Source organism: Amphiura filiformis, chromosome 3 (genome assembly GCF_039555335.1).
Source record: "Amphiura filiformis chromosome 3, Afil_fr2py, whole genome shotgun sequence".
NCBI classification, from domain to species: Eukaryota; Metazoa; Echinodermata; class Ophiuroidea; order Amphilepidida; family Amphiuridae; genus Amphiura; species Amphiura filiformis.
This window is the reverse complement of record NC_092630.1, coordinates 84495828-84522136: the sequence shown is the minus strand read 5'-3', so window position 1 is coordinate 84522136 and position 26309 is coordinate 84495828. Positions and strand designations below refer to the sequence as shown.

Sequence of the window (26309 nt, the reverse complement as noted above, 5' to 3'; positions counted from 1 at the left end):
TTCTCTACATGTCAATCTTTAAATAACTGGCATAGTCCTTATAATAACGGTCTTCCGCCTTGATGAGTAAATGACAGCAAACAGCTGCAAACCAGTGAAAAATATCCCAAAACTCGGTCAGTGGGGCTCCGTTCGTACATGTCAATAGAGTCATTATCGATTGGATTAGTCGTCCGTAGCGGACAATTCGGTCGCTCATTGGATCAATATTATCAGGTGGTAATAAATTTGCATTGGACAATAGATTACTATAATAATGGTTTAGTACTGCATATATCGGTTTAATCTTCAATAAGCGGGTTTATTGCTGGAAAGGTCACGGTGAATTCGCCGTGGACGTAAGTGCACTATGAATGGAAAATTAACATACTTGCAGTGGGGTACTTTGTCGTACCCCGGCGGTTTTAGAGTAAGATAATTTTGCTTTGACACCACATAACAAATTTAGACTTGTTAGTGCAGATTTCATGATTATGATTTAATCCAATGGCGACGTCAAAAATAGCGATATCGCTTCCACCACCGCCTGTTAAAAGGTCTTTCATTTGAAACGCCCTCTAGCGGGGTTGCATATCCTGTTGTGGGTTAAATTCTTTTTTATTTGTTGAACAGATCAAAATGTAAGATGTGCAGCTGTTAAAAAATCAGTACATTGTAATTGCATAATTTTCATATTCCAAAGAGGTGTTTTTTTTTGTTTAGCTATTTTCATGGTTTCATAAACAGCGCCCTCTAGCGACCGGATAGTAGATTGGAATGCAGATCAAGAGTGACTAACTTGATGAATTGATGGTGTCCTCATACTAAATATAACACACATAAAAGTGCAATATGTGAAAGGTTTTGGTTACTTTTATAAGATTTTGTAATTTCAGTGAAGACCAATGCAACCAACTGGGCACATTTGGGCAAAATTAAATGCGCCCAATTTGGGGCAAATTTAGGTGTTTTTATAAAAATTGGTATACTGATGGGTTGCAAAAAGCAACATAAAATAGGTAAAGAGAAAGTCGACATCCATACCCGCACCTCCCCCGCGCTACCACGAGCTTATGGGTGTAGTAATTGCAACCTGTAGCAAAACTAACACCACCAACTGTTTTTGTTGTTGTATAAAGGATACCCGTACAAGCCACATTTTTTTTCTATGGCACCTTAAATAAAATGTTATACGCAATGTATATAGTAGTCATCTAAATGTGATAAACATATATAGGTCGCGTGGGTGTGTTAGTGTAGGGTGTGTGTATTTATTTAATATGGGATCTGTGTCCCGGGGGGGCACTCACATTTCCCAGCTATACGGGTATGTGCCGCGGCGACGACCCCTTTTTCAGAGCCGCTAACCGTTCCTTAGACCCTCTGAATTCATTGATTGCCCGCTCTGAAGCCCCGAAAATTTTCTAGCCGTTCCATAGACCCTCAGATCATCGATTTCCGCTATCATTGGCATCTTGACAGGCGTGTTTTCGGTCCTACTATTTCAAGCCCAAAAGCTACTTTTGCGAGCTCAAAAACTTCAAAGGGAATTTTCCATAAATTTCTTCCCCATTGAAACACATTGTATTAGGAGTAAGGTGAACTTTGGGCGGGATTTTGGGCTCCTTTAGTAGTGGCAACACTGGTTTGTTGTTTATAAACAGCACTGCACTGTCGAGTGCCTGCCGCGATGCCGATGCCGATGCCTTCAGCTGATGAACATTTTGCTAGAAATAAATGATTTTGAGATCTCTTTTGGGAATAAAATTGCCAAATATGAGGAAAAGTACCTCAAATAATTGTGTGCACATCCTTGCAGCTGGCCATAACAGTGAATTAAAAGGTAATTTACGATCTACTGGTCTAGTGGAATGGTGTCAAATTCTGCACACTTCACTCAATCATCTCATGCAGTTCAATGTAGTCAATGTTTTACTTTTCGGCACTGAAAAAATATTTTTGTGGGTTTGTTTTTATGGTGGGCTTTTATGTAGTGCTGCTAGCTGCTGCTATAATTATCAGTAGGCTAATAGCATAGATTGTAGGTCTGCAGGGTCTAGTAATTTGATTCGAATGCTGTTTTGCTTTGCTGAGATTTTCATCGTAAAAGGCCAAACAGACCTATTTTGCATTAATGGTTTTCCTGATTTAATAATTTAATGCACAATTCAAAGTGAAATCGATTCCTTCAAAAATCTGTGGCAAAAACGCAACAAAATTGAACCCTGGTTTGGCCTGCATGGTTTAGTTGCCGAGATTTTTCAGATTTTGGCGGCTGATCAGTTCCCAAGTCCCCCCTTTTGGCCGGTCAAACAGTTCCCAAGACCCCCCTTTTTGACCAGCCGATCAGTTCCTTAGACCTCAAGTTCGAAACTGGCGGTGGCACACCCCTACCCAAAAAAAAATTGAGTGCCCCCCCGGGATCTGTGTATGTCAACACTTTAATATTCATGCCACGTGTCCAATCTCCTATTTTACCAGCTTGATGTAGCCTCATTGTATGTTTGAAAAATAAATTGTTTTCGGTGGCCATTTTGAAATTTTGGATTTTGAATTTATAAACCATCAATATTGGTGCTACTGCATGCCAAAATGACAAAACTACTAAAAAAAGCCTAAAACAATTGCTACTGTGCCAATAAAATCACATTGCGAAGGAGCAGTTTGAAAAATATTGGCAATATTTTGCCGAAATGGGTGCCATTTTGAAAAACAAGATGACCGCCTTTTGCTACATCTAATTTTTGTAAACATGTATCAATATGTTACTCGGGACACAAGCAACATGCTAGGATAGGTGGCACATTGTTATCATCAAACGACCACGGGACTGGGTAGTTCGCAACCTGACTATTTCCCCGTACGGACATTTCTGATACCCATAATCATAACCCCGTACCCGTGACCCGTCACATGTACCTTTTTGTCCTCCTTTCTTTTTCCTTACCGTATTATCATGTCCACTTATATTACGCACGCGGCGTAGTGCGAATTACGCACGTGGCGCCGACGCGTGCGTCCGCGCGGATAGACGGGCAACCGGCGCGGGCAACGCTCTATATAATTATAGTAAGAATTCCAATTGAATGAACGCAGCTTTCAATAGCGTGATAATTTTTTGCGTTCACTGCGCGATGTACGCCAGCGTATGCGATTGTGCGTGAGTAACGCGGTAGTGAATCCATCCATGCCAACGCACTTGTGATTGGTTAGCATTGTATCCAAGGTCGTGCTTTCGCGTTGTAGTTTGAAATACGCGATATACAATCGCGGTTGTATCGAGTCGTTGAAAGCTGCATTCATTCAATTGGAATTCTTACTATAGTACATGTATTATAAATACAGACTTGAAATTTAGTATGGAATATTTCTTAACGTAAGTGCCAGGACTGTTACCACACGGGTTAAATATTTATTGGGGTGTGTCGGGAGATTATGTCAATAATTTTTGATAGAAAATGTGCTTTCTACATTATGGTGCTCATAATGTAGTGAATTAGCCCTAAATGGCGGATTTAATGAGTTTGGGGGGATTTCTGAATTTCGGAACATTGTTATGATATTATCAAATTGATTGAAGTTTCAGGTGATATGTACTGACTCTAAAAAGGTCTTGATCAGAACTGAAATGCACCTGCAATGTACCAGTTTTGAATGTGGGAGGAGCTTTGAAAAAATGGCTCTTCAAAGTAGTATTTGGGGTCAAGTATTATAAACTTACTGTACATAAAAAGCAGCAGGGGTTCATTGGACAACCAGGAATCCGCGCAGTTTTTTTTTGTAACGTAAGGGGCTGTGCAATAATTATGAGCCCGGGGGGATACAATTTCCAAATGGCTCGCCAAAAATCGCTTGCCCCCCTCTCGGCCCACCAAAAATCGCTTGCCCCCCTCTCGGCCCGCCAAAAAATCTTTGCCCCCCCTTTTGAACATGCCAAATGTTTAGGATCCCAATTTGCAAACCTTAAATGGTCTAGATGTATGTTGCGAGCGCAGCGAGCAGGTAAATTTGCATATTTAAGCGTTTCCGTACTGTTTTCCTAAGCCTTTTTAGAGCGTTAAGGCGCCGCATGAATGTTTGCCAAAAATCGCTTTCCCCCTCTCGACTTGCCAAAAATCGCTTGCCCCCCTTTCGGCTTGCCAAATATTTCTTGCCCCCCCCCCCCAATTTTACCCTCCCCAGGGCTCATAATTATTGCACAGCCCCTAAGTTTATAACATTTGACCCCAGTGGGAGGACATTCAAATTTTCAGAGTTCGTACTACTTTTAAGAGTCAGATTTTATGCTTCTCCCATTTTCAAAAAATTAGCACATTACAAGTGCATTCAGCTGTGACAAAATGCCAATTGCTGACAAAGTTTAGGAAATATCACCTCAAACCCCAATAAATTTGATAATAACAGAACAATGTTGCATAAAGTCCGAAATTGTGTACCCCACAAAGCTCAAATTCAGCCTCCTTAAATCCGCCATTTTACGCAAATGCACTACATTATGAGCACCATAATGTAAAAAAAAATAAACTCATGGAAAGCACATTTTCTATCAAAAATTATTTTACACCATCTCCCGACACACCAATAAGTATTTAACACGTGCGGTATATGCACACCCCTTTCAGATTAGTCCTGGCACTTCGTGAAGAAATATTCCATACTAAATGTCAAATCTGTAAAAGAATTTACCCTTGTGTTACACCTGAACTTTTTTTTTTTTTTAAACCTCAACTTTAAAGATTTAATAACCTAATTCATTTACAATTTTTCCAAAAAATGGCGTAATATCATCGTAAGGACATCTTGTTCCCGGATCTTGTTGTTTCTTGGTAGGTGGTCACATGGAAATCCCCTTGTTGAAAGTACACGCCTGGTTCACTAATATCCGGATAACGCAATTTTTATGACGTGAAATAAAATGAAATTTGTTTGAGGTATTTAGAAGGGTAAAGTAACTTCATTTATATAATTGACTTGTCATTATTTTAATAACCTACAGCTCCATGAAAGTACAACCAGGTTCATTAATGTCATTAAGTTAATGATGTTATGTTTAAGGAGGCTGTGTACTCTCAGACATGCATGTAGTAAAAGTGCCATAACTGCAATTATTCACGCAAGACATATAAAAGTATACATTTTTATAAAGGCAAGACATCAATGAATCTCAATATAAATACAGATTTGGTGTAAAAACAACAATTATGAAAAAAAAATCACAAAAAGTGATTTTTGGCAATTTTGTTCGGTACATCATAACAAAAAACACTCTTTCCAAAAATTGTTGTTTTGTTTTTTCTTAGTCTTGAGGCACCATTCCAAAAACGGTTTTTTAGGTTTTTGATATTGGCCTTATTTTTTGAGATATTGACCATATAAGGCATTACATTTCTAATTATCTCTTTTTATGACATTAGGGTTCCCTTCTACACCTTGAAGTTGAAAAAGATTTTTTAATATCTTGTAAGGGTGCCCTAGGGGTTGAAAATAGCCTGACCAAAGTTGCCCCGCATTTGGGATAACTTTGGTCAGAGTATTACATTCCATAAAGAAAAAAGAATAAAAAAATTGATCTTCGCTGTATATGGGCAAGTTGTTATTTTTTGTGATATTTGACCCCTTGCAAAATTGATCAAGCACACATCCTTGCTCACAAATATTGATTTTTTATTTTTCTGAAAAAAATGTAAAAAAATGTTCATTTTTGGTCAAAAATCCCGATTTTTTCGTTAATTTCGAGGAAATTGGACATGAGCGACTATTATTTCTTCCAAATATATTTCTTAACAAATTGATACCAAATATGACTAAAAACAATATTGCTGTACGAAAATATGACCATTTAAAAAAATATATTTGACCGCAGTCAGACGGCAGGTCACGATCTATGCATTCCGAGGTCACAGTTTCTATGTTCGCAATTTCTCAACCCAGTCACCGCGCTGATTTTTCCGAAGTTTGTCGAAGTAAAGCCCCATCTTAAAACCATTTTCTGATAGTTATGGAGTAGTCATCAGTTGTGTTAAAAGCCTCAAAAGTATGTTTGTAGGTTTTTCCTTGTCTAATCATGCAAACAACTGGTATTCATAAAATATTTCTGGAAAATAATTGCGTTAAGATAATATGTTAAATTTGAAGGTTTCATGAACTGTGCCCAAATAAACCGCGGACCTGACCGTTTACAACCTTCCCCTAGAAAATAACCATAGGTAAGTTGCTCATAAAACATTGATCTGTCAGTTAATAACAAAATCAGAAGTGTTCAACGGTTTCATTAGGACAAATATGGAAGTGAAAGTATATAAAATTACGACTAGATCGGCTTTTTACGCCATAGAATATTATGGAATCTGCACCCTCATAAACATGACAAAGTCGGGCAGTATCACAATGGATTTTTGTCTAATAAAGCCATTGCGACTTTATTCATGTTTTGTTGTAGCAGCTCTGATATTACACAGTTTTCCGAATACCACGAGTCAACCCGATCGGTTGAATTCACGCGCCTGTATAAACTCCACGCACGATTGGTTCTATGTCCTTGTCTACTATAAAAGCAATATTGATTGATTCCGTGGCTTCCACGGCTTCCACACAGACGAATTTTGACAAAATATTTTATATGCGTTTTTTGGACTATTTTCGTGGATTTGACCGTTTGCAACGTTGATATGATATGATTTTCATGGCTTTTGGAAGGGAATGATGTAAAGTTTGTACACTGAAAAAACTAGAAGTATCTGTCTGCTGGAGGTATTCTTTAAGACAAAAAAACTACCCGACTTTGTACCCAAAAATTGAGCAATCTGTTTTGTTCCAAAAATCACATTTCTTCACTCATTTTTGCTAAAGTGAAATCTGATAATGATTGGACCCTTTACAACTAGAAAACCTTTATTATTTGTCATTCGAAAATTAATAGCATTGCAAAATTAAATAAATACAAGGTTATCTCCACATCATCTGTACAATTTCACAGAGGATAGACCAAGTCAGATGCACTCAGAAAAAAGAAACCAAGGCTTGTATCTGTGACCGGCCGGTTGACTGACCGACCAAAGTTACCCCGCTCCCGCTGACCAAAGTTATCCCATTTTACGGTACCTAAATCGTCATTTTTACCGTTGAAGTTAAACAGTGGTCACATTTTGCACTTAGATCGATGCTCACGGGAGAATGCGACAACTCTCGTTGTCAACTTGTTCTCCCTCACATTACGTGGACATCGAGTATCGGGTATATCCAAAGCCCCTTGAGAAGTTTGACTGAAATCCATTTAAAACCAAAATATCACACGGTCAGCTATGGGGAGAAAATTGGGGGTATTAGGGTCCTTGCCGACGGTGCGCGGAGACGAACGAAAACAATTCTGCGTCTCATCTGAAGCGTCTTGGTACTCTCAAAATGCGCCCATCATCCATGTCGCGCTTGCATGACAACAAATATCTCGAGGGAACCGAATACCCCCAATTTCCATGCCTGTATCAAGATGCGGTCGAGCCCTGATTCTCCTTCGACCACAAGGTTCTTGTGAGATCAGTGCTTCCACAACCTTGCGCCGTTAACAAATTGCGCACTACGCTAATAAATTGCGCACTACGCTAATAAATTGCGCACTACGCTAATAAATTGCGCACTTCGCAACGCGATGGGTTGTTGCGCGTATTTACCCCACTGATTCAACAAAGATTTTCTTTCATTTTAAAGGAAAGTACGAATGAAATAGTGGAATAAAATTCATCAAAAAATGCAGTTGGGGTTTACAAATCTGGATTTTATTTGCTTGTATTAATGAAATACAGCACAAAGTACATGCATATCAAAAAAGCTCAGTTACTCAAAAGAAACAACGTCTGGAATACACACCCACGTTAAACAATGTAAATCATCAGAATGCAAATTACAGCCAGAATGAAACAGTCAACCGGCCGGTCACAGATACAGGCCTTGGTTTCTTTTTTTCTGAGTGCATCTGACTTGGTCTATCCTCTGTGAAATTGTACAGATGATGTGGAGATAACCTTGTATTTTTTTAATTTTGCAATGCTATTAATTTTCGAATGACAAATAATAAAGGTTTTCTAGTTGTAAAGGGTCCAATCATTATCAGATTTCACTTTAGCAAAAATGAGTGAAGAAATGTGATTTTTGGAACAAAACAGATTGCTCAATTTTTGGGTACAAAGTCGGGTAGTTTTTTGTCTTAAGGGTAGACGAGGTATTGTTGGTCGAAGCAACCTAAAAATCGATTTTCATTATCTAGTTCAATATGTTATTGAAAATTAACACCTTGATGTTTTGCAAAAGTCCATTCTACAAATCGTATACTTTGCAAACTTTCTTAATTTATTGTTGTTAATGAGTTATGTACGTTTTACAAAAGTGTTGTTGTTTCAGCCCTCTTTACAACGTAACTCAAGAACCGCAGCACCTATAAAAGTATATCTGTGATATTTTAATGCTTCTACACGCTCGCTATAAATTGAGCAATGCAGTTTTTGCCAAAGCTCACTACCATTCGTAAGATGCTGTGAACTACCAAATCACAACAGTTTAAAATAATTAATAACCTTAAAGAATACCTCCAGCAGACAGATACTTCTAGTTTTTTCAGTGTACAAACTTTACATCATTCCCTTCCAAAAGCCATGAAAATCATATCATATCAACGTTGCAAACGGTCAAATCCACGAAAATAGTCCAAAAAACGCATATTTTGTCAAAATTCGTCTGTGTGGAAGCCACGGAATCAATCAATATTGCTTTTGTAGTAGACAAGGACATAGAACCAATCGTGCGTGGAGTTTATACAGGCGCGTGAATTCAACCGATCGGGTTGACTCGTGGTATTCGGAAAACTGTAATATCAGAGCTGCTACAACAAAACATGAATAAAGTCGCAATGGCTTTATTAGACAAAAATCCATTGACTTTGTCATGTTTATGAGGGTGCAGATTCCATAATATGTGACCCCTCGGCACAACTGAGCCCTGAAGTCGCCAATCATAATTTTTGAGATATTCAACCAAAATATTCTGCTTGAAATTAGCTTTAAAATGATGTATATCATGTCTATAGTACTTGACATTTAAGTAGTGAAAAATCAATAAAACAGTCAATAAATCCTTTGTTTCCTATTGTTTATTGTTAAGTTCGATGGAGCATATCTCAATAGTGGCACTGGCGACATCCGGGCTCAGTTATGCCGAGGGGTCACATATTCTATGGCGTAAAAAGCCGATCTAGTCGTAATTTTATATACTTTCACTTCCATATTTGTCCTAATGAAACCGTTGAACACTTCTGATTTTGTTATTAACTGACAGATCAATGTTTTATGAGCAACTTACCTATGGTTATTTTCTAGGGGAAGGTTGTAAACGGTCAGGTCCACGGTTTATTTGGGCACAGTTCATGAAACCTTCAAATTTAACATATTATAACGCAATTATTTTCCAGAAATATGTTATGAATACCAGTTTTTTTTTTTTTTTTACAAGGAAAAACCTACAAACATACTTTTGAAGCTATTAACGCGGCTGTGTACTCTAGACATTGTTTCTTTCGCGAAATTGAGCTTTTTTGAAATGTATTTACTTTGTTATGTTTTTTATAAATACAAGGAAAGAAAATCCGGATTTGTTAACTCCAACTGCTCTATTTTATGGATTTTATTTCACTATTTCACTCGTTTCCGCAATTTAAAGGAAAGAAAATCTTTGTTGTACCATCGGGGTACACGCGCGCGACAACGCATCGCGTTTTGTAGCCGCGCAATTTGTTAACGCACAGATACGCTACGCATACGCAACGCTTATCTGCATGCGCGGCGCATCTTATGGAAGCACAACGGAAGCACAAAAACCTAGCGGTCAAATGGCTCCGTTTTAGCTGATAAAATGTGAATTTTTTCAAGTTCTTTCCCTGATTTAAACATCAAGATATAAATAGATTTCGCCCAAACTTCTCAAGGGGCTGTAGATTTACCCGATGTTCACGTAATGTAAGGTAGAAAAACGAAAACTGCCGCATTCTCCTATGAGCTTCGATCTAAGTGCAAAATGTGACCACTTTATACTTCAACGGCCTTTATTTCAATGTTCATTTTCTCGGTAAAATGATGATTTAGGTACACGATAACTCAATAAATACAGCATCTACAGGTAGGTAATTATGCTCATCATAAAAAGCATGATCGACTTAAGAAACGGTTTTCTCATTTTTTTATATTTTGGTCTATTTTCGATTTTAGGCATCATTTTGTGCAAATAGGCGTTTGTGAATTTTAAAAAGTTCATTTTGATGCCATATATGGTCAATATCTTAAAAAATAAGGCCAATATCAAAAAACTAAAAAAACCGTTTTTTGAATGGTGCCTCAAGATTAAGAAAAAAACAAAACAACATTTTTTGGAAAGAGTGTTTTTTTGTTATGATGTACCGAACAAAAATTGCCAAATTTCCACTTTTTTGTGATTTTCTTCATAATTGTTGTTTTTACACCAAATCTGTATTTATACTGAGATTCATTGATGTCTTGCCTTTATAAAAATGTATACTTTTATATGTCTTGCGTGAATAATTACAAAGTTACGGCACTTTTACTACATGCATGTCTGAGAGTACACAGCCACCTTAACACAACTGATGACTACTCCATAACTATCAGAAAATGGTTTTAAGATGGGCCTTTACTTCGACAAACTTCGGAAAAATCAGCGCGGTGACTGGGTTGAGAAATTGCGAACATAGAAACTGTGACCTCGGAATGCATAGATCGTGACCTGCCGTCTGACTGTGAAAGTACAAATGTCATTAAGTTAATGGTATTATCTGTAAACAATGTAAATCAGAATTCAAAAACGAATAAAAACTTTGCTTAATTGCATAAAATGCACACAGCTGCCTACGATTTCACAAAATTACAGTCTCTGTAAAATGTAATATTAAATCAGAAACAAATGTTTGGAGTCTAAGCTTACATTTAAAATATCAATCCATTGAATTGAATTATCATTTGTATTACTCGATGAAAGTACACAGCTGGTTCACTGACATAAAGTTAAATGGTATTAATTTTGAAAAATCTCAATCATGAAAATGAACAGCGCATACAAACACTGCATTAAATGTTGCATAAAATGTGCATATGTCCCTACAATCTTAAAATGTGATGAGATTTCTGTAAATTCTACAAGTTAAATGACGCAAAGGTGCATGAGTTGTCGGCAAATTGTATAAAATTTCATCACAAAAGACGCACTGTTTCTGAACTTAATGACTAGAGTGCGTAACTTTAAACACTAAATTGTTTAGTTCATAAACAGGATGTTTATTTTCTACAAGCAATATTCTTTTGATACTCAAATGATCTGATGTGTTTAGTTTAGCGTTGAAACTATTAAATTATCATTACCCCCATACCTTGACCATGTAAACACCAAGAAGATTTTAAAAGCGTTACAAGTAACCATTATTGAAAGGTTGCACACCTTATTACGCCTTAATATCAATGCGCATATGTCATCCCCTGCCAAAGTTGGCCAGCTGATTTGCTCACCGCGAGCACAACCTTCCACATTATTGAAGAGACTCTCATAATGTGTATCTTTCTTGGGATGAAGAAACAACGTACGGGCGGATGGACCTTTCAAGTAGGGTCGGTCGGTCGGCCGTTTTTGTTTGTGGGGTGTAGAGGGTGGGGGATGTGGGGGTGTGGGTGTGTGTGTGTGTGTGGGGGGGGGTGTGTGTGGGGGGTTATTGTTAAAATTTAACAGGGTGGAAAAAACCGCGGTTTTAACCGCGGTTAAAACCATTTGGCAACAGTTGGCAACTAAAAAAGTGATTTAAAGTTCAGATTTTTCATCTCAAACCGAATTATTAAATAAATTAAGAAATTAATTTCCTGAGTGTAACTTCTAATTACAGGATGTCCCTGAAAGAACTGTATCGTCGGATACTTAATCAAACGTAACTAAATAACATATCAGCTGTCACATACTATTTGAATTTTGACAATTGACCGCTTCGTTTTTGGACTAAAAGAATTTTACGAAACTCCCTCATTTTTAAGCCTTTCCACGGAGTCAATATCTATCAATGACAGCAGACGCATCATGCGCTGATGATGCGCAGTGATTTAATTTTTAATCTTAATAGTTCGCCTCAAAGCACTTACCAAGTTAAAAACCTCATACGATATGCGGTTTTAATTAATATTTTTATTTCTTTTTTACTCTCAGGGAGGTTGCACTGTGGTCAAGATGAAGAATTATTTTGTTAAGATTTACGCTTTGGGCTATGTTGACTTCTGACGATGTCGGACGTGAGATTTTTCTGTGGGGAAAAATAAAACAGCGGAGAAAAACTGAAATTTACTCAATCCAACAGGAATAACGCGAAAAAACTGGCGATTTTACTAATGCACGTGGGGGCTTTGAGACGAATTATTAAATTAAGATAGCCTTAGCAGTCCGTCCATAGATGAATCCATGGAAAGGCTTGAAAATGAGGGAGTTTCGTAAAATTCTTATATTTCTAGAACGATATGGTCAATTGTCAAAATTCATGTGACAGCTGATTTATTCATATACACCAAGCATTTATATATGTTTAGTTGTGGCGTTAAAATACCCAAACAATTAAGTTTCCAATGATACAGTTCTTTCAGGGACACCCTGTATAAGTAACATATTAACATGATTAGGAAATTAAAGGCATGCATTTTCATTGCTCACTGGTGCATTTAACTGAAATGTGGCATATCAAATTTAAAACTTTTTCATTTTAAGGACTTGATGAGACAAAAAATATGTTCAATGATTCATTAAAAGTTGTATATTTACTGTTTATGAGCTTTCTGTGTTCTTGTTAATATTTGAGGGACTATATATGACTTTTTGCCATTTTTTGCCATTTTTGCCGGTTTAAACCAGACGAACACTGGCAAAAACAGGTTTTTGCCAGTTATTGCCACTTTGCCGGCAAAAACCGAACCTGTAAATAAAATTTTTCATTCGTTTTGCGCGCGTTTTTTTCCAGTAAAAATGGGTTTATTTTTTGCCCAAAACAGCAGATTTTACCAGGGATGCAAATTGTGCGGGAGCGGGGAGCACCGCGCCTAGGACATGACAGTCAAAATTGAGGAAATAATGGCTTGGGAAGAAAAAAAAGAGAGGAAAAAAGAGGGAGAGAGAAGAAAAGAAAAGAGGAGGGGAAGGAGGAACAAGGAAAGAAAAAGAAGAGTGAGGTATAAGATGACGTAGAGGGAAACAGATCTCAGCAAAAGATAACAAGTTAATAGGGGAGGGCTATGAGGTAATGCAGCTACTGAATAGAAGAGAGGAAATCTTTAAAAGACACTGGTTGTGCAAAATTGGAGGAATTCACATGATTGTTCAAGAAATGCTTTCACTGAAAGCATGTGGACAGAAATTAAAAACGCCTTCAGTGAAACATCAGGGAAAATACTTGGATACAAAAAGAGCCAAAAGGAAAAACCCTGGATAAGTGAAGAAGTTATCCAGCTTGCCCAGGAAAGAAGCAAAGTCAAACAAGAGAAACTTACTGATCCAACCAAACGAAGCAGATATAACTTCCTAAATCGTGAAATTAAGAGAACAACCAAACGATGCGGTGACAAGTGGCTTAAAGACCTATGCATCAAGGTAGATCAAGCACATCAAGCTGCAAAATCCAAAGAAGTCTACTCAACAATCAAGAAAATTACAAAGAAAGCAACCACCAAAATGCAAACAGTGAAAAGCAAGGAGGGAGAAATACTCTCTGAAGCAAATGATGTCAAAGGAAGATGGAAAGAGAATTTCCAAGACCTGTACAACAGACAGAACCCTGTTGACAAAGAATTCACAAATAATATTCCCCAAATGCCAACCTCTGCTGTGGAACCAGATATCCTGCGCGACGAGATTGTCAGCTCAATAAGGAAGCTTTCCGATGAAAAAGCACCAGGCTATGACAGTATTACTGGTGAAGAACTCCAAGCTGCAGGAGACAGAGGAGTGGATATTATTCACAAACTGTGTAAGAAAATATGGGACGAAGAAGAGTTCCCCAGCGACTGGGGAAAGGAATCATCACCCCCATTTACAAGAAAAAGGACAAGCTAGACGGTGGCAATGACGTATCATGAAAAGGGCTGAAGAAATTTGATCAGAAGCCCAAGCGGGGTTTAGACCAGGCCGACCAATTGATCAACTGTTCACCTTGAGACAAGTAATGGAAAAACACCTAGAAAAGGACAAAGGACTCTTTTGCTGTTACATTGTCTTCGAAAAGGCTTTTGATTCTGTGTGGCAGGAGGGCCTGTGGAAGGCACTTGGATTCTTTGGATTCCCAACAAAATCATAAAGCTGCTAGAAGCACTCTATCGGAAATCAGAAACAGCTGTAAGAGTTAATGGAGAGTTAACAGAATGGGTTACTACTGCAGTTGGAGTGCGACAAGGGTGCGTGATATCACCTCAGCTATTTAACTAACTTCTTGAGCTGGTCATGTTATATGTACTTCATGACACAAATATAGGAGTAAACATTCAGGGGCAGCTTATCAATAACCTACGCTTCGCGGATGACATCGCACTTGTAGCTGGGAGTGAAAAAGACCTACAAACTCTGGTTTGTGCATGTGAGTAGTACAACACTGGGTCTGAAAATCAACATAGGAAGAACTGAAATACAGGCAATCACCAAAAAGAACACACAAATAAATATAAATATCAATGGAACACCACTAGCCCAAGTTGAGGAGTTTACATACCTAGGAGGGAAGATCTGTCAATCTGGATCCTGCACCGAGGACGTAAAACTACGCATTGGGAAAGCCACCATAAGATTTGGAGCGCCAAAGACATCCAGAGAAGCACAAAGATCGAGCTCTATAAGGTACTTACGCTTTCGATACTATTGTATGGAGCGGAAACTTGGACACTAAGGAAGGAAGATGAAAACAGACTTTCAACATTTGAAATGATGTGCCTTCGCAAAATAATGGGAGTGTCACGTCTCGACAAGATCCGAAACACCACCATTCGCAAAACCCTCGACATGGAATTTACCATCCTGGACAGAATCTCAACAAAAAGACTCCGGTACATCGGCCATATACAGAGAATGCCACCATCACGTTTTTCTAAACTAGCATTTGAGGCACATATCCATGGCAAACGCCCAAGAGGGAGACCACCAAAAAGATGGAGTGACTGCCTGAAAGCCGACTGTAATAAAGTAAACATCAGCTCATTGGTCAGCGCTAGCAGGCTAGCTCAAGACAGAAAGAAGTGGCAGGACATCATGAAGCAGATGGCACCACTCAACCCCAAGTTGGAGTGAACGCCATAGGTCAAGGTTCAAGAAATAAGAGCAAAAAGGAGGAAGGTGTCGGCTGTCGGTCCCGCTGTCGGTGTTAGAATAATTATGGAAATGGGTTACAATGTGTATGAGAAAATTTACAATGCATCACCAGAGAAGTATTCAATGTAATTTAACAGGGAAAAAAGTTGAGTGAAGGCAGGTGGGAACAGGGCACATATCTGAGGAAATTTATAGAGAGGCGGCAATCATATCTCAGGAAATTTATAGAGAGGCGGCAATGAGAATTTTATGGGAACAAAAGTCATGAAGGAATTCAGTGTATCAATACTAATTTATTTATTTATTTATTTACAACATGTTTACCCAGGGTAGCCCGATTCAGCCGAAGCTGGTCTAACACGATATGCACGAGGCCCTGCAAAATACATAAAAGGAATATAAATATAAAGAATTACAAAGAATAAAATTATACAATTTACAACTCAAGCCATTATTAAAAGATACATTAAAAGAATATAAATCTCAAGAAAATACATTTGTACAGTTTGCAATAATTATTAAAACTCACATGCCATTATTAAATGAACATTGATCCATAAAAACATCATATAAAACACATAATAACTCAGTAACATATATATTTCAAGATGTTATTTACATTATACACTATTTAATTAAAACTGGTGAAAATATACATTTTTGTAATACCGTTTAAAAGTTTGCACATTGATTGAGTTTCTAATATCATTTTCAATTTTGTTCCATAATTTTACACCATACTGTGACTGAACGATGATTTAAAACATTCTAAGTCATATCCATGAATTGAAGGTGGCAAAGCCAACTGACCAGCAGCAGCCTGTCGTGTGTTAACATTGTGAGTTGTACATACATGGTTAAACATTTTTGCAAGATAATGTGGCGCCAGGCCATTAAGACTGGGGGTCTGTTACCGTCAAGCAAAATTTTAAATATGTGGACAAACTCAAAAAAATTGAAATCCTTGATTCTTTTAGCATGGAAAGGGTTTAGGGGGGGGGGGACATTTTAAAAATGACATTTAAAAAGTTGCATTTGGCCTGTTGGCATGGTAACGGACAAAACAAATTTGAGCCGAAAATGGCCAAAATTTACAATTTTCATTTTTGAAAAAGGGCAAAGTTTGGTCGAATGCCACAAATAAATAAGATGTGATATAATTTTTTATTCTTTTCTTCAGATAGGGGCATGCTTTGGTAGTCCTTGCAAATGAAGAAAGAGCTTGTCACTCTTTTAAAAGATCCTTTAATTTTAAGTAGAAAAAACACATTTTTTTTTTTTTTTGTAAGTGTCATTTTACCCCAACATTGAAGGGGTGTAAATGTAAAGAAGAGGTTGATATTTTGTAAGTGTATGGTGGCATAGCTAGAGTGAACCCTTGCTGACAGATATATAGTTTAAAAAAATTGGGGTCTCCACTTCTAAAGAAGTTCTGGCTTTTTAAAAGTACCAAGTTTTTGAAAAAATGTGGATTTTAAGGGAATTTATGGCAAAAAAGACAAATTTCGCGTGTTTAAATAACCGTAATGAAATAATTATTGAATATATTTCTATTGATGAAAAGATTAAGTGACTTCTTAAATTTGAGTCTCAGTTTTAAATGGTACAAACAAGCTATATTATACATAAAGGCCTTTTAAGGGGTACACCCCTGCCCAATTTTGTGCCTATTTTTTCATTTTTCTCAAATATTATAGCGCATTGGTGACAAGTAAGATATGTATATTATAGGGGCAAGGACTACAACTACTGCACTGGGAATTTTATTTCAGCACGGACAGCAGTTGCGGAGTTACAGTCAAAAATGAGGGAAAACCAATATTTGATCAATAAATCAATAACTACTTGGGGGAGCAATTTTTGGCAGGTCAAAGGGGTGAGGGGTACATGAACCTATACCATGGTTCCTAGCCGTCGCAGAGGAGCTCATAGGGTAGTGTCAATATACTGGTAAACAAATCTGATCAGACAGATCTGATTTGCCCTGGTTTTTGTAAGTTTGCCACTGCAAGCTAGCTGGTGGCAATGGACACTGGAGCACATTTACGGGACAGACTATACTATAGTCACGCTCTGAAAAGGGCTTAGAAAAACAGTGCAGAAAAGTTCAAATATGCAAAATTCTTTGCTCACTACGCTTGCATTATACATGTACATCTAGACCATTATTATAAAGGTTTGCAAATTGGGAACTCAAACATGGCATGTGCGGGGGGGGCAAAGATTTGTTGGCAGGCCGAAAGGGGCAAGCAATTCTTTTTGGCACGCCGTTTGGAAGTTTTAAGCCTAGCCCTCAACATCAGGAAGCACGTAAAGTTTAATCTCCAGCAGATGGATCTTCAGGAATTCAACATCAGAAAATGTTAACCAAGAAACACTTGAAAATCATCAACATCATGAACTATGTGCTGCTTTTAACATCAGGCAGCTACTAACCCGGTACAAGCAACAGTGTTCACCAATTCTACGAGAACACCAATCAGCAATAGGAAGTATGTGAAGCTTTATCTTCAGTAGATGAATCTACTACGGTGGATTCAAAAGGTCTATTGAAAACGCTCTTCAGTTACCCAAGGAAACATGTACAAACATCAAAGTTAAAAATCCTTCTAGCCAAGATAAGAGGAAAAACAAGCGGACAGCAATGCATTCTTTCTGAATCAGAGATATGACTAGGTCATGAATTGGCCCTAACCTAAAGGTTATATCCACTAATAGGCCTGGGCGATACATGGAAATACGACGAATAACTATTTGTTTGCATCTGCTTTAAAATCGCTGAAATTGCCTAGTAATAATAGCCAAAAAAGTACTTTTTAGGGTTTGATGCTTCAAAATGGTATATTTTCTCTCATTATATGACATTTTTGTTGTAATAGTACCAAAATTCATACGCACGGCTTCGGTTTTAGTAAATATTCGCCCTACCATATTGTAACTTTCAGCTTCGAGGGCGCACTGCCATTTTGAGGTGTTTACGGTTCAGTGCGTTAAAACAAGAAAAGTCTCAGGTCAACCTATGTTGAGTTTTTGATCATTTGGCATCTAAATCATATAGTTTCACCTGATATTAGTGGCATTTAACTGTGAGAGTTCTGAATATGAGAAACGTCCACCCGAAATTAGCCATTTTCCCATTGAAACCAGTGTAATGCATAATTAGTGGTATTTAACCTATAGTCAGCAAGAAACAAACAAACCCAATTTCCAAGAAACAGAAAGAATCTATTATTGATGGATATGAGCATGTAGAGGTCACTGGGAATCCGGGCTGGGAATAGAAAGACCCTTCACCATGTCCACATTTAACTTAAAAAAACACACACACACACACACACAAAAACCTAACAAAAAACTGTGACATTGCATTTTAAAGACAATAATTCAAGGGCATTGTCCAATCCTCCATTTTTTATAAACATTTTTTCTATTGTTTTGTTAACATTGTATAAAACAAAGAAAGATGTTACTTGGTATGTCAGTTGCTGTTGTTGCTATAAACCCCAGATAGGGTATAGAAACAACTGGTAAAAAAAGACTTTTATATTATAAATTATCACATTATCATTATGTTTAAACCATATTTAGATTATTGGTGAGGTATTTCAGATAAACTCAATCAATGAGTCCAGGAGTGAATATAGGCCTAAATAAGAAGTAGAAATGGTTATTATACATGGAAACCCCCTAGCCTACTCCAGAGTAGTGGTGTAGGTTAATCGATTTATCCATTGTTTAGGAAGAGTAGAGATTGTAAAAGACAGATAACCACCACCAAGAAATTAATGCCCATGGTAACCATTTTGCGGCCTAACTTTGCACATTTTTCATGCATTAAACCATATGGCTGGGGGAGGGGTCACTGGCAATTTACTAAGTGAAAATGTTTATACTTAACTAAATGATAACCCATGGTTATGATGGGTCAATGAACTATTCTGGGTATGTTATTTGCAAATCACAAGCCAACAAAGGATTTTTTATACTGTGAAAGTGCTATGTAATTAGCTCATTTTTATCGAAAATAGCGAACTTTCTTCAAAGTAAAACTTCGTTATGGGGTAAAGACCCCAATTTTTTTTTTTTTTGGTTGATCATCCCCATTCATGGTTATTCTCATCCTACCCCTGACTTTAATCAGCAAACTTCTTCTTGAGAGTTATTGAATTTCAAAGTTATACCACTTTTACTAATGAAAAAATTTGCAAAAAAGAGGGATTTTGCATTGCATATTACACAATATTCTAGGTGGGTGAGAAAACTGGCAATACTATTTTTGTAACGTCTAATACATAGGTATTTATCAGCAGTAATTTAAATTGTTCCATACTTCTAGCAATTTCGTTAGTGCTAGCTAGAAAAATGTGTCTTTTTCGAACCGTAAAATTGAAAAATGTACTTTCCTGTGGCAATCTTCAAAGAACCGTTACCATGGCAACAAGGGATTTTCGAATTTTTGATCAAGTTACAAAATCATTAGACCCAAATACCTTTCCTATCACAAGATTTAGGCAAATTCCATGAACCTTTATTTTTGGCTTTGTCCGCACATTGCTGAATTGATACAGACCCCCAGTCTTAAGAGATTTATAAACCATTAGTGCTTTAAAATAATCATTACGAATGTGAAGTCGTTCCCAACCAAGAATTCTAAACATGAAATCAGATGAAGTTAAGTTGTTCACGCTCAAAATCACTCTTGCACAGCGTTTATGAAGAACATTAAGTTTGGAACTGTCATCTTTAAAACGACCATACCACGAGATATTGCAATAATCAAATATACACCAATCCGAGAAGCGTTTACTGTATTTGGCCCTCTATTGACGGCAACACAGATGTACCAGAGCGGGAGATTTAATTCGTAATTCAATACTCATGATTGTGTATTGAATATCACTGTTGTGTACAATGCCCGGGTACAATACTATATAGCACAAAATAAATAATGGATGGACCCCCGACCTCGGGACACCTCAGTTTTACATCGGGGACACCGCACTAATGGCGAAGTCGGATAGGTGTATAGGCTGAACAAACGATTTAAAAATAACATTTAATGTATCAATTTCAAGGAAAGGTTTCAGGCGTCTTAATAGCCCAATCTTACAGAAAACCTTTTGAATAATACTATTAACTTGATCATGCCATTTTAACTGATCATAATAACAACACCTAGGCATTTTGCCTTTCTTACTCTTTCAAGCTGTTTACCATTAACAAATACAGAAAAATCTTTCTCATTAACATTCCTTAACTTACTCGCAGTTCCAATCAATATAACATTTGTCTTATCAGAGTTCAAAAACAATTGATTAACATTCAACCAATTCATTATTGAATCAAGATCAGAAGACAATTTAGCAGATATATCTTGGGGGTCTTTACCAATGACGGAGAGTGTTGTGTCGTCAGCATACATAGATATTTGACCATGGGAAATTACTTTGTTCATACTGTTGATAAATATAAGGAAAAACAATGGACCTAGTATACTGCCCTGGGGGACACCTGTTGAAACAGGGCGTGAGTTTGACATAGTATCTTTAAAACACACTCTCTGGGTGCGGCACGATAAATATGAACTGAACCACTCATGTGCAGTGGCAGAAGCACCCAGATTTTTAAGTTTACTGAGCAATATGTCGTGATTGACGGTGTCGAAATTAAATACAATTGATAATCTGCTTGCATACAATGTTATGGGCGATTTCAACATCGATTTGCTTAAAGTAGACATCGACAGACCTACCCATTATTACCTTGAACTTCTTTACTCCTATTCATTAATGCCTACTATTTATAAACCAACTAGAATCACAGAATCAACTGCTACAATTATTGATAATATCCTTACAAATAATGACAATATTATCAAATCAACAATTATGGTTACTGACATAAGCGACCACTTTCCAACTACTTTATCGACCAACCTCGAAGTAGAAAATCGAACGTGTAAAGGGAAAGACGTAATTTACAAAAGAAATCACAATAGTAAGAATATTGCTCAATTTAAAACAAGACTATCCAACGTTAAATGGGGTGAAATTCTTGATAATATTGATGCAAATGATGACTATAATAAATTCATTGACACCTTTAATACGATTTACGATGAATGTATTCCGTTAAAGAAATGTACTGGTAATAGAAAAAAGAACCAATATCGCCATGGATTACGAAGGGATTGTTAAAAAGTATTAATAAAAAAGAATATGCTATATAAACAATACATTCAATCTCCAAACGACAAAAAATTTCAAATATTCAAAACATATAAAAATAAGTTGCAAATGCTTATTCGAAAATCAAAACGCAAATACTTCTTTTCCAAATTTGAGCATGCTAAAAATAATATGAAGCAAACATGGAAAACAATCTATATAAATAAAAGGAAGTCGCTAAATCTTGTGCACGAATAGACTCAGAGATGATTTCACTTTCAGCTCTGATTTATTCGTACATTGATCGGGTACATATTGCCATTAAACCATCTGAGGTTCATTTTTGCAAAAATTGATGGTAACTAAGAGAATAACATAAAAACTGTCGTGTTGCTATGCAAAATCGCATGCAGTGGCATTGTGGGTAATAAGGACAGTGTGAACCGCGTTATAATATTTCCATTAAAAAACCATACGCAGAGCAACATTGCCCTGTTTTCTGCCAACTGCGAGGTGGCCAAGAAATGATTCAGGCTATCTAGATGCACAACATCGCGTACTTTAAAATTGATCTTACGAGATTTTCGCCCCTACGCAGAGCTACGCACCCCATTTTCCGCCACTGCACCGAAGTTGACAGCCAAGAGATTAAGGCTACGTCGCGTGAATTTTATTATTTATTCTAGGCCTATATATAATGAATCGTCGTTTAGTTTTACAGCCACATTCATACGGGAGATTGAGGAATATACGGGGAACGCATTGCACTTTATTTGGTTGAAAACGGTCAAGACCAAGAATTGGCCTCAAAATCAGTGAAAATATGGTTAAAACCGGGGTTTTTCCCGGGATTTTTTGTTGTCAAAACTCAGTGGTAGCGCGTACCGTAACTAACTGGCAGCAGGGGGTTGGCGTTAGTACGTCGGCGTACTGAGCAATGTGACGCGCACGTATGGGGTGCATAATATGCACAGACCAACTTTCCGTGCCAGAGAAATAGAAAAGAAAAGAAAGGAAGACAAAACTGAAAAGGTAGGCCTATGGATGGGTCGGGTTGAGGATACGAGAGGAAAGAAGGAAGCTAAAAATGAAAGAATAAATAAATAAATAAATAAATAAATAAACAAAAAAACAAACAAAAAAACTAACTAACTAACTAACTAACTAACTAACTAACTAACTAACTAACTAACTAACTAACTAACTAACTAACTAACTAACTCTAACTAACTCATGTAAAAAACTAAAATAATGAGAACAGAATTAAATAGATAAAATTCAAACGGGAAATCACAAGCTAAGTAGGAAATATGAAAATGGGAACAAAATGTAGAAAAAAGCCAAAACTAAAAGGAGAAATGTAAGAAATGGTAGATTTATAAAATAATGCATGGGAACGGGGCTCAATAAATGAATAACATGGAAACGGAAATCACGAGCTAAGCAGCATGGGAACAAAATAGACCTATGCAAAAGAAACTGAAGAGAAAGAAAGGAGCTAAATGAATAGAAAAAAAAGAAGAAGAAAAAAAAGGTAGGCCTACGGGTAGGCCTATTATACAGGTTATGATTACAGTAACTAAATGAAACGGGAGCAAACTAAAGAGGGAAAGAAAGAAACTAATCAGGAAAATTAAGGGAAAAAAGAAGTTAAAATTAAAAACTAATCTCGAAAAATAAGAAAAATAAATAACAACTGAAGGAAACGGGAAATCACAAGCTAAGCAGCTTATAAAAATGAAGCTATAAAGGGAAACGTATAAGAAAGGATAGATTTAGAAAATAATGGGAATGGGGTTAGGCCTAGATAGGCCTAGATAAATAACATGGAAACGGAAAATCACAAGCTAAATAGCATTTTGTTTTAATGGAAACAAACTAGGCCCGCGCAGAATAAACTGAAAAGAAAATGGAAATGTAAGAAGGGACAGGTTTAGAAAAATAAAATTTACTTTTTCAATGATTCTACCTTTTCAGTAATTCCTCCTGTTTTAGTGATCGCTCCCATTTACTCATCTAGCGGGATACCCGCGCTTCGCGCGGGTCCCCGCTAGATGAGTAAATGGGAGCGTTCACTATAACAGGAAAAATTACTGAACAGGTAGAATCATTGAAAACGTACATTTTTATTTATCTAAATCTGTCTCTTCTAACATTTTCTTTTTAGTTTCCTCTGCTTAGCTTGTGATTTTCCGTTTCCATGTTATTTATTTATTTAACCCAGTTCCCATTATTTTCTAAATCTGTTCTTTTCTTATATTTCCTTTTTAGCATCTTTTTTTTTTATTTGCTGCTTGTGATTTCCGTTTCCATGTTTTTTAAATTAAATTCTGTTCTCATTATTTTAGCTTCTTTTTTTCTTACATTTCCTGAATAGTTTCTTTCCTTCTTTGTTTCGTTCCCATTTCATTTAGTTACTTTAACCCGTTGGTCTAATTACTCGTACCTTTTTGTCCTCATTTTAATTTAATTTTTCTTTATAGTACCGCTTCATCCCGTGACCCGTCCATGTACCTTTTTGTCCTTTATTATTTTTCCTTCTTTCCTATTATCATGTCCACTGGTCTCTGGCTCGCAAATCGTGTGGCTCTGCGCCGTTTACGCGCGCATTGGCGTAATGCGCATTACGCACGCGACGCCGACGCGCTGCCGGCCAGCTGCAGTGACGCGTAGGCTGGTGACCGATTTTCATAACAAAACCCCGTTTTTACCCATATTTTCACTGTTTTTGCAGCCAATTCTTGACCGTTTTCAACCAAATAAAGTTTAAACACGTCCCCGTATATTCCTCGATCTCCCGTATGAATTTGGCGACATTTGGATCGAAACTGACGGAGCCTTTATAGGCATACATAGATAGATACATAGATACATAGATACATACAACATTTCCCTATTTATAGTAAGATTATTGGACGAGGAAAGAAACAATCTGCACAGAGCAAATTTAAAGCTGAAGATGGCAGTTCTATTACCAATCCTAAAGAAATATCAAATCAGTTCAATGACTTTTTCGTAAACGTAGGCCCTAAGCTTGCATCAAGTATCCAAAACACAGGAAAGCAATATTTCGCTTATCTCACTGAGAACAAGACCAGTAGTATGTATATGAAGCCTATTGTTGAATCCGATATTGTAAAAATAATTGATAAATTCGACATAAACAAAGGTGGAGGCCATGACAATATTGGCAATCTAATCATTAAAAAAGTGTGTAAAGAAATTGCTAAACCTCTTAATAATTTGTCTATATCTACTGGGATTGTTCCTGATAAATTAAAAATAGCAAAAGTCATACCATTATACAAAAAAGATGATGCTGAGGCATTCTCAAACTATCGTCCAGTTTCTCTCCTACCGTGTTTTTCAAAAATTCTTGAAAGGTTGGTTTTTAACAGATGTACGGATTACATTGACAATAAGCGAATCCTTAACCCCAAACAATTTGGCTTTCGGTCAAAACATTCCACATTTATGGCTATAGAGCAAATGGTAGACAAAGTTACTGCAGCAGTTGAAAGAAACGAAACGACTATTGGAATATTTTTGGACTTATCAAAAGCCTTTGATACAATCGATCATAACATACTCTTACATAAATTAGAACACTATGGCTTTCGTGGTATTGTGTTAGAATGGTTCAGAAATTATCTAAGTAACAGAAAACAATACGTTTATTATAATTCTTGTGAATCAGAATCACACGATATTATATGCGGTGTTCCGCAAGGATCCATACTGGGGCCACTTCTATTTATACTCTATGTCAATGATATAACTAATGCATCTAAAGTACTCGAATTCGTCCTTTTGCAGACGATACCACCATTTTATACTCCCATAAAACGTAGAACGCCAGACAAACCTTGTTAATGAAGAGTTAAATGAAGTAAGCAATTGGTTTAAAGCTAATAAATTGTCAATTAATGCTACCAAAACAAATTACATGATACTTGGCACACCCAAAATGACATCGATGAATCAAGACCTGCAAATCACACTAGATCACACGACTTTAGAAAGAGTGCATCAAACTAAATTCCTTGGTGTACTAATAGATGAATGTCTCACTTGGAAATGTCACATAGATTGCGTATCTAGAACAATTTCAAGAAATGTTGGTGTCATGAATAAATTGAAACATTTTGTTCCAAGTCGTATTTTATTTACACTTTATTGTACGTTAATATTGCCTTATTTAAATTATGGAGTACTTTTATGGGGAAATACATGTAAAACTTACTTAAATAAAATTGTAAAAATTCAAAAATGGGCTATTAGAACGGTGGCAAACGTTCATTATAGAGACCACACAGCGCCATTGTTTGCTAATTATAACATATTAAAAGTTGAAGATATGTGTACACTGGAATTAGGTACATTCATGTACAGGCACTCTATAAATGAGCTGCCCTGTTCATTTGATAATTATTTTACCAAACGTTCTGACATACATAACTACAAGACACGATATGTAAATGACTTAAATCTAACCAAAAATAAGAAAGTCTTTTCTGATCATGCCATACGTACAAGAGGTCCCATTCTTTGGAATTCTTTAGATAAACATCTGAAAGATTCAAAATCTGTTAAACATTTCCGCAATCAATTCAAAACAAAACTGATCTCTATATATAATTAATCTTTTCCGTGAGCACCCCCCCCCCTTCCCTTGTCTTTTGGTTATGTTATGTGATGTTGGTTTATTTTGTTAATTTCATTTGATTTCAGGGAAAGGCTAACGTTCAGACCTTTTTGGTCTTCCAGCCTTTTCCTCCATATGTACCATGTTTA

General features: G+C 36.8%; 1 protein-coding gene across 1 annotated transcript; it reads left to right on the top strand.

Annotated features, from left to right (window-relative positions):
• The first annotated feature begins 14985 nt into the window (after positions 1–14985).
• On the top strand, positions 14986–15327 carry LOC140147558 (uncharacterized). Its single transcript, XM_072169339.1, has one exon. It carries the CDS (start codon positions 14986–14988, stop codon positions 15325–15327), a length of 342 nt encoding a protein of 113 aa, XP_072025440.1.
• The last annotated feature ends 10982 nt before the right edge of the window (positions 15328–26309 follow it).